The sequence below is a fragment of the Pocillopora damicornis genome, chromosome 10 (genome assembly GCF_964200805.1).
Source record: "Pocillopora damicornis chromosome 10, jaPocDami1.2, whole genome shotgun sequence".
In the NCBI taxonomy this organism is placed as follows: Eukaryota; Metazoa; Cnidaria; class Anthozoa; order Scleractinia; family Pocilloporidae; genus Pocillopora; species Pocillopora damicornis.
The window spans coordinates 16,592,336-16,605,008 of NC_142679.1; the positions used below are offsets into that span (position 1 = coordinate 16,592,336).

At 37.7% G+C, this 12,673-nt stretch overlaps 1 protein-coding gene across 3 annotated transcripts; it reads right to left on the reverse strand.

Moving 5' to 3' along the window:
• Nucleotides 1-229: 229 nt before the first annotated feature.
• LOC113679295 (uncharacterized) lies at nucleotides 230-5,748 on the reverse strand. 3 transcript variants are annotated; one of them, XM_089185952.1, is made up of 7 exons: nucleotides 5,476-5,748; nucleotides 4,616-4,673; nucleotides 4,119-4,234; nucleotides 3,326-3,546; nucleotides 2,741-2,822; nucleotides 2,106-2,255; nucleotides 230-1,935 (listed from the first exon to the last, which is right to left on the reverse strand). In XM_089185952.1, the coding sequence occupies exons 3-7, from the start codon at nucleotides 4,225-4,227 to the stop codon at nucleotides 1,397-1,399; spliced, it is 1,101 nt and encodes a 366-aa protein (XP_089042078.1). In that variant the 5' UTR covers nucleotides 4,228-4,234; nucleotides 4,616-4,673; nucleotides 5,476-5,748; the 3' UTR covers nucleotides 230-1,396. The 3 variants fall into 3 exon arrangements, with proteins under 3 accessions (XP_089042078.1, XP_089042079.1, XP_089042080.1); XM_089185953.1 differs by having other exon boundaries at nucleotides 1,174-1,935; nucleotides 5,519-5,748; XM_089185954.1 differs by having other exon boundaries at nucleotides 1,174-1,935; nucleotides 5,282-5,748.
• Nucleotides 5,749-12,673: the final 6,925 nt, after the last annotated feature.

Here is a 12,673-nt window from a genome sequence, read left to right on the forward strand (position 1 = left end):
ACAAGCAGCGCCATTTTTAAACTCGTGAATTGCGCACATGCGTAAGAGTGAGTTGTAGATATGGTGTGCAGAATGGCACTCGCTCGCTCGCTCGACTGTTCGATTCCTGTAAACTTTTTTTCGATTTTAGGCTTTTGAGTGCATTTGATAGTTTTTGGCAAGCAATACACAAACAAAATGGCGACCTTTGTTGCTAAGAATAGTGGTGCGGTGAAAAAGAAGCCAATGATAATCTTAAAAGAGTTTATTTTTATCCGTTTTAGTTTCAACAAGTGGCGCCAGCGACTGGCAGGCGTGCGAGGATTCACACTGAAATAAGAGAACAACCTTCGTCTTTCTTAAAATTGAAATTTACAATCCTTAAACTTGAAAACAATCAGAAGCTTCATTAATTCTCTTACTCCGAAGCGCTCTGAGTTTACAGGTGTTCAAAAGCTTTTTCTGTTATGGCGTGAGATTAGGGACAAAATTGATCATTACATTTCGTATCGTGTGTTTTTTCGGTGTGAAGCAACGAAAAGTGCCGGAGACTGACGAAATTACAGGTTAACACGAAAATCAAATAGCATGTAAACAAATAATTTTGGCTACCGATTTTCAGTGAATTTTTAAAGAACAATTTTCTTTTAACTTAATTGATAAATAGGTCTGAAATGAAATTCTATCTTGTTCTTGATTATACGCTGCCTAGCACATAACCAAAATCTACCCCGGCCGAAATCCAAAATGACAGTGGAAGTCTGGGCTTAGTTATATCACTCAAAACTCGTTCCCGTTTGTCTCATTTGATAAAGAGGGAATCATTAATGTTTTCATTGAGACAGTATTGCCCTGATTTTCCAATATTTACAATGACAGACAGTAAATTTCTCTTTTCACCCACGTTCACTTCCAACCTTTTCTTTTGAACCGGAAACAAAAATGATATGTGTTTAAAACACATGACATCATCCACCCTTGTCAGATGTAATAGCATGATCATTTCAATTGTAATGCCTTCTTATCCCAACGTTACTTCGTTTCTTTGCTACATTAGCGCACACTGAACTACTGCTCGTACTCTAAATATGACAATCAACCACAAAATCCCCTAAACCAGATAACATTAAACATAATCAAAAAAATCATGTAAGTCATCTGTCAATTTACGAGTTTGCTCACAGAGCACTTTGATATTTTTCAAGTTTTGAACTGTTTATTTATCGACCTCGTAAGAAATGATAATATGTTAACAACTCTTAATTGGTCTATGAATTCACTCGCGTTATCCTATAATATTCAAACGTTTCGTTTGGGCAAAACCGTCGTGAAAACATTTCACTTTTTTAAGGCCACTAATTATAAGTCGGTAGTTAAGTATATGTTTATCCTGTCAGTTCTGCGACTCGGTAACTATTTAACGAACAAAAATCTTCCAAAAGTCTCCCTTTGACAAATTTATAAAGGTATCGTCATTGCTGTCGTCGCACAGGCGAAATTCCTTGGTTGTCCTCCAGCGATAGTGCCCACCAACAATTGCAGTGAGATCGTACAAACGTGTTTCGCCTTGTGTACCTTCATGCCCCCACTTCTGTTCGGATTTCGATCCCCATCTGGAACAATTCCTGGAGAGATAAGAGTTGTCATCTTTCATTCTAACAAAAGAGAGACACGAGTCTGGCCGGGTGTTCGTCTCATTGCTAAAATACTCGACTACAGCTTCACCAGAGCTGTTAGCGGCCGTGGTCACGTGGAACGTACGTCCCTGTTGTTTACTGCAGTGGAATCTCATCTGAGTGAATCGCAAGTGTCCTCTAAGTTCTTTCATGGCGCCAATTGTGATACCCATTTTGTGATTGGTGAATTTGGTGATCCTGCGGTACGATGGCTTAGCGGTCCAAGCAGGACGAGTGGTCGGGTTATCTACCATAAAGATGGATGTAAGAAGCCAGCCTCCTAGCAATATTAAATAAAGACGATACATCTCACATCAATTCCAAAGTGTTCTAGGTAGAAATGCGAAATCTTAAATAGTGTGTATATCTCGATTAGTTTTAATGATTTGAACATGACAGATTGCGATGCATATTTTTATGCGGTATCATCTCTTGGTGCCTTTCACCTACCTCCGTCAGTTTTCATATCACAGTAGACCTTCAAAGAGTTTCCTTTGCCCTCAGGGTCGATCCAGTATTCCCCATCTCCTTTAGAGTCATTTGACTCAAGAATATGCTTGCAAGATTTCCCAGGATTTGCAGCAAAATGGCCAAGCCTCACTTGATAAATTTCAAAGAAAGAGATAAAAAGTTTAGTTTCGAAATCGCAGTTTTTATCATCATCAACACAATCTATAAATGTGCTTTAACCCTTTACATCAATTCTCATTCTCTCTATACTTTTCGTGACACTTTGCCCACGGTAACGACAGGGAGTCTTCGTTTAATGATCAACGACTTGTCTCGTAGGTGATCATTTCCTTAATTTCCTTAAACCTCCTGACTGATTCGTAGGGGAGAATGTAACAAACAACTGAACACACGGCAACATGGAATCAATTTTTATAATAAAGAAGGAAAACTTGTGAATGATGACGCCATTTATGTGTCTGTCCTCCAGACATGAGACACGAGATCATGGGTACCAACCAATCATATAGTCACTCTAAGGTCAAAGTCTCACTGATTCTTTTCTTAGCATTTCTATAGCATATGAAAACGATAGAACAAAACTAAAGAAGCCCTGATGGTTTTGGTTTTCTTACCCGTCAGGCATCCCGGCCCCTTGTACCACGGATGACACTGACAGTCTTCTTCCCCAATGCAAATTTTTGGAACACAGGACACCTATGATAAGCAAATTTAACAAAGCTGTTGGACACAAAGAACCACTGACCATGTTGTCTTGGGTCTGTTCATCAATCGGTCATAGAGGACGTCAAATTAATATAAAAACAAAAAGAATTAAAGTGACGCACGATGTACAGCTGAAAGTCATTGATGACATCTTCCCTGATCTATTTCGTTACAGACTCACGGAAACATAGAATACATCTGTTTTATATCAGTAACGATGTAAAATCTCATCATTGGTGACGTCATTAACGTGTCTGTCCTCCCGTGGCTAAGAACCAATCAAAGTGTGTATATAGTTCACCTATTTACATCTATAAACAGAAATGTATATAGCACATACACATATAACGGGAAGAGAAAAATACAGCGGTTGTAAGGTTGTTTGCAAAGAAACCAGAACTTTATTTGGAATGTTTAAGAAGTGATAGCAGATTAAATAATTCATAATTAATTCCTACATAAAATAACTCGACAAGTGTTTCATGCAAACCTACCGGAACAGCACCGTTGTAAACATATCCCTGCCTGTGTTTAAAGTCGCCAGGTTTGGATATTCGCGATTGGTTATTTAATTCACACATTTGATGCTTATGCCTACTGCTTTTGGCTTGAAGATTATATGAATGACAGGTGTCATTTGCCATGCACTTCAAAGCACACTCAGAGTAGTCGGAAACGTTGAATTTGATGAATTGGTGACCAAATAAGGCATAGTCTGTGAGAATGAAGGCAAAATTAGTTTTGACATAGAGAAACTCGAAACGAACTTTCATACCACTTGGTTTATTAGCAACAAAAGTCAATTTCGTCATAGTGAGTTTTTAACTATTTTTTCTTCATTATTTAATTATTCCTGTGCTTATTATCCCTGTAGTTGCATGTCTTAACGTGCCCAATATAGTTTATCGCCTGTACAAAACCAAACGAACGATGCGAAGCAACGCAAAGCGATAAAAGTATATTATGACCGAAACAAGCTGCATCTGCACTAGACTATAACAGACATAGAACTTACCCGCACATATGAAACAAAAGAAGCACACGGTACTAAACTAATTGACAAAAGCTGCAAGAACACAAAAAGCTAAGCTAAGCCAAAAAAACAGATAGTGCCAACAAAAAGAATTACGTAATCGTGGCGCCCAAAATCACTTTGGTGCTCCACAAAGTGAAATCTGAATCGTGGAACCCTAAAACTTCAAATTTTGTAGATGAACTTTGAAGGTCATCACAACTCAAATAAACTCAAATTAACTTTGTTGAAATTTTCATCGCATCCTAACTTACCGTCATGGCTCTCGAACACAACTGAACAGCTTTCCGAATGTCGTGCAGCAGGGAAGACAAGATACGGTCTCAAAAAAAACAAAAATGGAATGTAGATGCCGAGTAACATGGTAAAACTGGAACAAACAAGATAATGCAACTCACTAAATGGCATTTGACACAAGTTTTAGAATGACAGGATACGTCAAACAAACCCACACAGCTTAAAATGGCAACAGTCCCAATTTTTTTTCTTTCCTTAACATGCGTCTGGCTAAATAACATTCCTGGCGCATTAGAAAACAGTATTGGGCAAATAGCGTTTTTTCTAAAGAAAACTGCAACTGTTTTGTTCTTTTTTGTTTTGGGCTTACGCCTGTCTGTGGCCTACTTTTCATAACAACACAAAAGTTAAGTTATAAATCATTTATTAGTTTCATTGCAAAGTATTTTTATTTTTAAACTTCGTTAAGTCAGCGAAATATGAAAGTATATAAATAATACCCAGTAGCACGTACCTTCTATTTGTGCTAATTAGCCATGGTAACCCTTAGAATGAAGAAATCCGTTGACGACCTAAATTGGAACAAGAAAATGAATATTGAAACTGATAAATCACCCAAGGATGGAAACGCTGAAGAAAGTAATAAGTAGAGAAACCCAAGAATGATTTTTATCGCTGCTCAGGAAAAAAAAACCGTTTCTAGGCGAGAATTTTTACTAGCTAAGTAGATGCATACCATTTCATTCTCTTACGAACAATATTCTCATCTCTTGGGCGTTTAAACTAAGTAAAAATGAGTTATGACTGATTGTTTGATCAATCGATCAATCGAAAATTGTGATCGCTGGAGTTGATGTCAATTACTTCCGGCTGGCTCACAAATCCGGAAGATAAGAGAAGGCAGCGATTCAAAAAGTTGACATCCTCACATAGAATGAAAGATATTGGGTGATACACGCACAGTCACTCATAATTAATCGTTCACTTCGAAATTTGTTTTCCAATCGCTTTACAAGTCTTAACTCTGTAAGGAAGATTCTTCGATAATTTCAAAAGAATTTATAATTGACTACGAAACAAGCCAGTGAGGTTATTTTAGGGCAATGTTAGACTAGCACTGGCTAATAAATGCTTAATAATTATTGAACAAAAACTGTAGTTCTGCCGGATCAAGATTTACCTCAGAGCTATAAGGATTACTGGAAACACAGATCTCCAGAAGTAAAAGTTGTTTCAGACTGTGGTTTTCCTCGTGGTTAATCAGAAAAATTACCAAAATATTACATCCGATCAGTTTGTTGAATTAAAAATCGAATTTTTTTCGGAATTCGCCAACATTCGGAGTTGGTCAGACAACAGTTTGAAAATGCTAACCTTTTCCACTTAGAAACACACATGAAATTTCAGAGGTACTCACTATCCGGTCAGAGAGGAGAAATCTTTCGACTTTCCACGAAAAACTTATGGCAAATTATACTGCTAGGAAAAAATGGATGTTTTACTTTCCCAGCGCAGCTCTGAGTGTCGTCTGCCAACCAATCTAAGTAGTAATGCATCGGTGACAATAGAAACTTGATTTATAACTTTAAGTTATTCATTTGAAGCTTTTTTTTTTTTTTTCGCATCAGCCTTTGTGAATCTTTTTTTTTTGTTTAAAATCATCAAAGACTTCATTCTCTTATCGCCACGCTAATTTAGCTATGCAGTGGATGTTTTCGGAAACTCTGCACTTTTCTTAAAAAAACATGGCTTGCCATATGTTAGATTGAAGATGAGTCTCAAAATAATTAAAAGTTAATTTCTTTTATTTCTGTGGAGTAAAAATTGGTCTGCTCGATGAAGGGAAGCAACATACTCTATCCACCATTATTTCCACTGTCCCTGAGGTCACTGATTAACAGTTAGTCGAAGAACTTCAGATATTGTTCACTATTTTGCGAGCTAAAACTGATAACACGAGATTCTGAGGCCGAAAACAAAAATTGCGAACTTAAACCACTCAGACAGCTGATCGGTAAATCCATAATCCAGGCAAATTCACCCATTGCCCACTGCAGTATGACATAAATTACAGTGTGAGAAAAATATCCACTGCGTATGAATGCCCGAGACGTGCGAGGCACAAAAACAATTTTTCTTACGTATCGCTTTCTTGAGAAATAACGTCTCCTTTGTTTTCTTTTCAAGTTGATGCAATTGAAAACAGCGAGCTAGCAACAATTCAATAGAACTTTAGTTAGTTATGATTGCTTAAATTAATAATTCAACATGAAACTGTCATTTGATTAAGTAGCTCCAGGACTACATTGTATTTCTGTCGTCGCACAGGATTATTTCTATGAACACTATTCGTGGCATCAAATTACCCCAAAGTAGATGAGACTTTTATCAACTTTCCATTAGCGACTCTGAGCAGGTGAATTTGTGATATCGTTTGGGGATAGGTGATCAAAATCCTTCTCTAAACCAAAGGCTGTAAGTGCGGCCCACTAAATTTTAACTACAGGTAAAAGAGAAAGTAATGGAATTAGTCATGATAAATCAGCTGTCAATAACGAACAAACTAAACTTTTCCTCTGCAGCAACCTTGTTATATCTATTGTGAGGATCTGGGCAAAAAACAAACCACTCGCCAACGATTCGCAACGACGCATCACCAAATAGATTATAATTCTAATTAGATGAACTTGAAAACTCTAACAAATTCGTTACAATATTTTCTTGGCAACTGTTATATAATTTAACACTACCAAACATCGACTCGAAAAAGTTAGATTCAACAATTTTTACATAATTTTACTTCGTTTTGGCTAAGCCTTTACACACCAACGTACAAAAAATACCAAAAAATTAAAATTAAAAAATGATTGTATAAATAAGAAGAAACTAATGAGTTGCCTTCTTTGGCTTTTGTAGTTCTTATTTTGTCTGACAGATTTTTGTTTTTTAAATACTTGTGAAGTATGATGAAAATAGCAGTTCAAACTTGTCCTGAAAGACTCTGTCTTATTCTTCTGACGGCGGAGAAGTGGTGACTACTGAATCATTTATGATCCAAAAATTGTCTTCCTGTTTAGTAAAATTACTACATGCTGGAAGTGCACAAAATACCCCGGGTGATTTATTTGCCGCTGAGTGTTTTGACCAACCATTATCAACAAATAGTCTCGACTTGGTGTTCAATGTTATTCTAAGTTTGCTTTTGTGGTTCTTCTTATTTTGTCTGACAGATTTTTGTTTTTTAAATCCTTGTGAAGTATGATGAAAAAAGCGGTTTAAACTAGTCCTGAAAGATTCTGTCTCATTCTGCTAACGGCGAAGAAGCGGTGACTACTTAATCATTTATGATCCAAAAATTGTCTTCCTGTTTTTGAAATTACTACATGCTGGAAAATGCACGAAATACCCCAGGTGGTTTATTTACCGCCGAGTGTTTTGCCCAGCTATTATCAACAAATTGAACGCTTTGCAAGTGAGCGAAAAAATATTTTGCTTCCTCTGAGGTCGAAGCAATTGGTATTTGTAACTTTTCATATTTTTGTGGTTGTATCACTCGTTGTGGCGACCAATAACTTTTGTGCACCTGCTTAGCTAGAAAAAATTCTCGCATAGCATAAAAACGGTTTTTTTACTGAGCAGCGAGAAAAATCATTTTTGGGTATCTCTACTTATTACAGTGGAATAATGGTGGATAAAATATATTACTTCCCTTCATCGAGCAAACCAATTTTACTCCACAGAAATAAAAGAAATTAACTATTAATTATTATCAATATACGCGGCCAAATAGAAAATCGGCCTCTTCAAAACACACGCTCAGCGGGCCGCAAAAGACTGACAGCGGGCTGCTAATGCATTATCAGCCCTACAGCTGATTGGTTCTTGCTTCATCATCCGATGGATTTTAGCAATTAGAGTAAGCCTAGTGTTGACGCGGGAAAACCATTCATTTGCGAAACTCCGGTTTTGAACTGCAGTTTTTTCAGTCGTCGAATCGTCTTCGAGCGAAAACTGAAGTAATGGAAGAAATTAGCGGTCAAAACTCAGATTTGGGGCTAGAAGATTTGGACAAATTAGAAGCAAAAGGTCAAGCGGAAAATACAAAGAGAGCCACTTCGTGGGGGATCAAAAAATTCGAGAAATGGTGCGACAAACGAAAGCTGAAACTTGACTTCAATTGTGTAACACCGGTTGAGCTAAATGAATTACTGCGGAAATTCTACGCTGAAGTTAAATCGGAAAAATGCCAACCGCTAACACCAAGTACTCTAACTGGAATTCGAGCTGCGATCCACCGACAATTGACTTCAGCTCCGATAAGCAGGAGTATGAATATTATGCATATGACACTACGCGGGCGCAAATAAACAATATTCCCTCAAAAAGTCATGTTATTCCCTTATTATTTTGAGACTCATCTTCCATTTTCCATCTTAAGAGTCAGCACTAACGCATTCTACGATGGTTATTCGAGGATTGTCGATTCATTTATTTGCATTCATTAATGAGGTCGGATTTTCTTCCCAGAAAAGGACTATTGTGTTTATATGATAAACAAAATAATACATGGTTGCTTGTAGATATGGAATTTCTCTTCTCGTGTTCAACTCGACATCCCACTCGTTCACTGCGCTCACTCGTGAGCTATCGAGTTAAACACTCGAAGATTAATTCCATATCTACGCGCGCCCATGTATTATTCCCTATTTATTTAAATAAGGAATAATTATTCGCTATTTACAAAAACTTCCATATATACGCGCGCCTATGTATGATTCCCAATGTATTATTTTTTGTAACATGTTAGTTCATTTTGTAAAGTTCTTTAAGTCTTTTGCTGAGGGAATATAAAATAATTAGCATGCTATCGCATTTCATTTCATGAGATGGTTGATTATACATGGGACCAGGGAGAGTGAGATTTCAGGGGGAGGTAGAGGTTTCGTTCGATTCTCGTATTTCGTGTACGTGACATGTTGTCGTTTCGCCCTATTTCAGACATTTATGCCTTGTTTTAGATGGTTTTAGATAGTTTGCGAGTGGTTGCAGATGTTTTTGAGGTGGTTGTAGGTGGTTGTTGAAATTTTTGAGGTGGTTGTAGATGGTTGTGGGTGGTTTTAGGTGGTTTTAGGTAGTTTAGGCGGTTTTAGGTGGTTTTAGGTCGTTCCTTGTTTTAGTACTTACCCATATTCCTTTCTATATTCGAGAGAGGCACAAGGCGAAGATAAAGAAATAAAAAATCTCGTTGGTAATCCGTTTTTATGCTAGAGATTTGGGGCACCGTTACCTTTTTTTACCATCATTATCATCATAATCTCATCTTCATTTTCATAACTATCTTTTTATAGTGCAAAGAAGAATAACTGAACGAGAAAATTCAACTGCAAAAGCTCTTACAATCAATTTTAGAGCGTGCGTATAATTGTGCGTGCACTTGTTACTCTTGGCTTTACTCGCTGTATTCTCAAAAAAATGTATAAACTAACCACTTATTCTATTCTTTAAACCTGGCAATAGAAATCTAAAGAAGTATTCCAAGGTTAATGGAGATTGATTAACTATTCATAGGCCTCCCTTTTTCGTTTCTTGTTTTTCTTACATCTGAAATACATTTTGATAAAACCAACGCAGGGCACCTGTGTCGATGTTTCTCGTCGGCGAAGCGGCAAAACGAAACGAAAAAGTCTATTTCACCCTCACACTGGACTGTTGAGTCATCATACCGCAGAATCAGAAACTTTACCAACAAAAAAATGGGTATCACAGTGAGCGCATTGAAAGAACTCAGGTGACACTTGTCCTTCACTCAGTCGAGACTCCACTGCAGTAAGAAACAAGGTCGTACGTTCCACGTGACCACAGTCAGTAACAGCACCGGTGAAGCTGTGGTCGAGTACTTCAGCGGCCTGACGGATGTGCGTCCTGATTCCTGTGGGTCTTTTCAGAGAATGTGTGTGGAAGTGAAACTGTGCATACGTGCTGCATATGTCCCAGGCAACTATCACTGTAGAGTATTACACGGATATTGGTACTGCGATGACTTGTACTATGACTACGTTTCACCAGGAGATTCTTGGAAAATCTCTGTGCGCTAAATAATTAGTTCAACCAAATGTCATAACAATTTTTGGTTGACCTTTGACCCAGTGTGGAATTAAAATTTCTTACTATGTAAAATACAAACAAATTGCGTTCAGTCCTTCGTTTGTTGACGCAGTTAGTAGTTTCTGTGAATAACCTCGACTACTGAGGGTAAGACACCAGTCGTTATTTATCCCCGGGTGGCGGGTGGAAAGAAGTTTAGGGGGATCACATGGCTTTCAGGATGAACGGAGGGGGAATCAGTTGTCGTCAATAGAGTATAAGGGGGGGAATATAGAAACATAGACTGCCAATTAACTCCAAATGATATCATAGGAATTCATGGGATATTACAAAGCCTTATGGGGGAATCGGGTAAATTTTCTCGTAACACAACCTCTGACTTCCCCCCTCCCCCCCCCCCTTGCGATGAAATATGACCATTTCCTAACTTGTGTTACATAGAATAAAACTCTAGCCTGATTTTGAACATTTTTAAAACTAAACTAAACTCCTCTCCCCCTCCCCCTCCCCCGCGGGGGCGGGGGAGGGGAGTAGGGATGAAAAGGAGAAAACATTTGTGCATTTATAAAACAAAAGTTTCCCGGATGATCAGGCTCCCACATCTCTGAATATTTCCATTCAGATTAATGTTTGTCCGTTCCTTCGTTTCGCTATCGATATCGTTTTATTACAAGTGAGCTGAGTAATTTATTAGAGATAGTTTAAATTGAAATAAGTCTATGCAGTTGATACTAAATTTTTGAAATGCGTTTGTATTAACATCTAGTGTACATAAACATTACAGCTCGTCTACTTTTGACTTTTAGCGGCCGAAGGCACTGAACTGAATGCGAACCAGATTGAAATTAGCTTGGAGCAATCTAGAGTGCATTTGAACTTAATTTTACACATTCACACGGAGATGACATTTTTGTACAACTGACTTTATACATATAGCACTTCATCAGATGAAAAGTTCAGTTGTAAGATTTTCACGTTTGTAAGTTTTTTCTCAACACTAGCCTGCCCTCATAATGATCGGTGTTATATCGCTATAAATTTTCCTTTCAGTAAAATAGTGTTATAAAGTAGTTCGCCATATCTTTTTTATGCCTTGGCAATTTGCATGACGTCAAGAACAATTAAGGATTTTCTAGTGAGATTAGTGAATATCATATTTTAACAGTATCTGAACTTTGTAGTGGCGCAAATTGTAAGCTATATGTGTCAACAACGAGGGTTTGTCATCTAAGGTGTAAAATATGACCTTCAACTTCAATATTCTCACAAATATTGGTATAAATGAACAGTTTACATCGTTAGTGTAATATGGTCAAATAAAAGCTCTTTGCATCGTAGCCTGAGACCCAATTTCAAACTGTTTTAAAGAAATCTACACCAGGGTAAATAAGTCAGATGTCAATTATGAATGAACTAAACTTACCCTCTCTGGCAACCTTTTTCAGTCCATTTTCAGGTTCTGGGCAGTGACAACCCAATTCGCCAAAGATTCGCACGCATAGAAGCCACACCAAACGGATTAACACAGTATACTTGGAAAATGTCAGAACTGAGTTACAATAACTTTGTGGCGACTATTTCATAATAGCACTGAGTTATTTGGAACATTAAATCACCACAAGATCGATGATGTGACATGGAAAAGCGAGATGGCTGAGCAAGGTCGTGTAGCTTTTAATTATCAGCCGAGGTCTATTAAGACCCTTTCTGTGGGGTTTATCAAATCAGTTATCAGTCGCGAATAAGCTAAGCTTCCAATCGCAGGCAACAGGGGACAGCGAAAAAATTTGTTCGACGTGTGTTTCTCAAGTATCTACGGAAGACATGCAGGCTTCGTGGCTAACTCAGTTTGTCTTTGTGACCTTGTATATATTCCTGGTGGCAAACAGAGACTTTAGTGCAAACGTTTTAGAAACTCAAGTCGGTAAGTAATAGGCTTCGAACCAGCTTCATTACATTTTTCTGACAGATTTTGCCTTACTCGGTCACGTCATCAGCAAAACTGATGTTTTTGACGATTTCGAATGTCACCTAATGTTCATGCTGGTGGCAATGATTGTAAGCTCATTATTGAACAGAACAACAAAACCCGGCAGATGAAGCCAGGTGATTTTAAACAGAAGAAAGGCCAGGATATACGTACTTTAGCTCAGTTCAGGTAAGTGGTAAGTTAAAAGTATAGTTTTTAAGTGCACATATTCATCTCTCATCCATAAGAGGCTAAACGTTCTAACATCTTCGAATCAATTCGTTTAGGGTAACTGTGTCGATATTTCTTATGAACGAGCCACTCGAATAACGACAGATCAATGTCATCCCAGATACAAAGGAAGATGGTGTCAAACACGTAAGCAATGTTAAAACTTTGACACGGCATGTCATCCTAGCAAAACACATTTTTGTACCGCGCTAGAAAATGTGGTTCTTTTTTGTGACTGGATTGATTTTGCGTTAATTAGCCTTTTGG

What these genes read in the sequence shown, in the direction of transcription:
- LOC113679295 (XM_089185952.1), bottom strand. Translation starts at nt 4,227, where the DNA reads ATGTTACTCGGCATCTACATTCCATTTTTGTTTTTTTTGAGACCGTAT. An exon ending in TTTACAACGGTGCTGTTCCG is followed by an intron (nt 2,823 to 3,325) that starts GTAGGTTTGCAT and finishes TGCTTATCATAG; the next exon opens with GTGTCCTGTGTTCCAAAAAT. An exon ending in GGGGCCGGGATGCCTGACGG is followed by an intron (nt 2,256 to 2,740) that starts GTAAGAAAACCA and finishes AAATTTATCAAG; the next exon opens with TGAGGCTTGGCCATTTTGCT.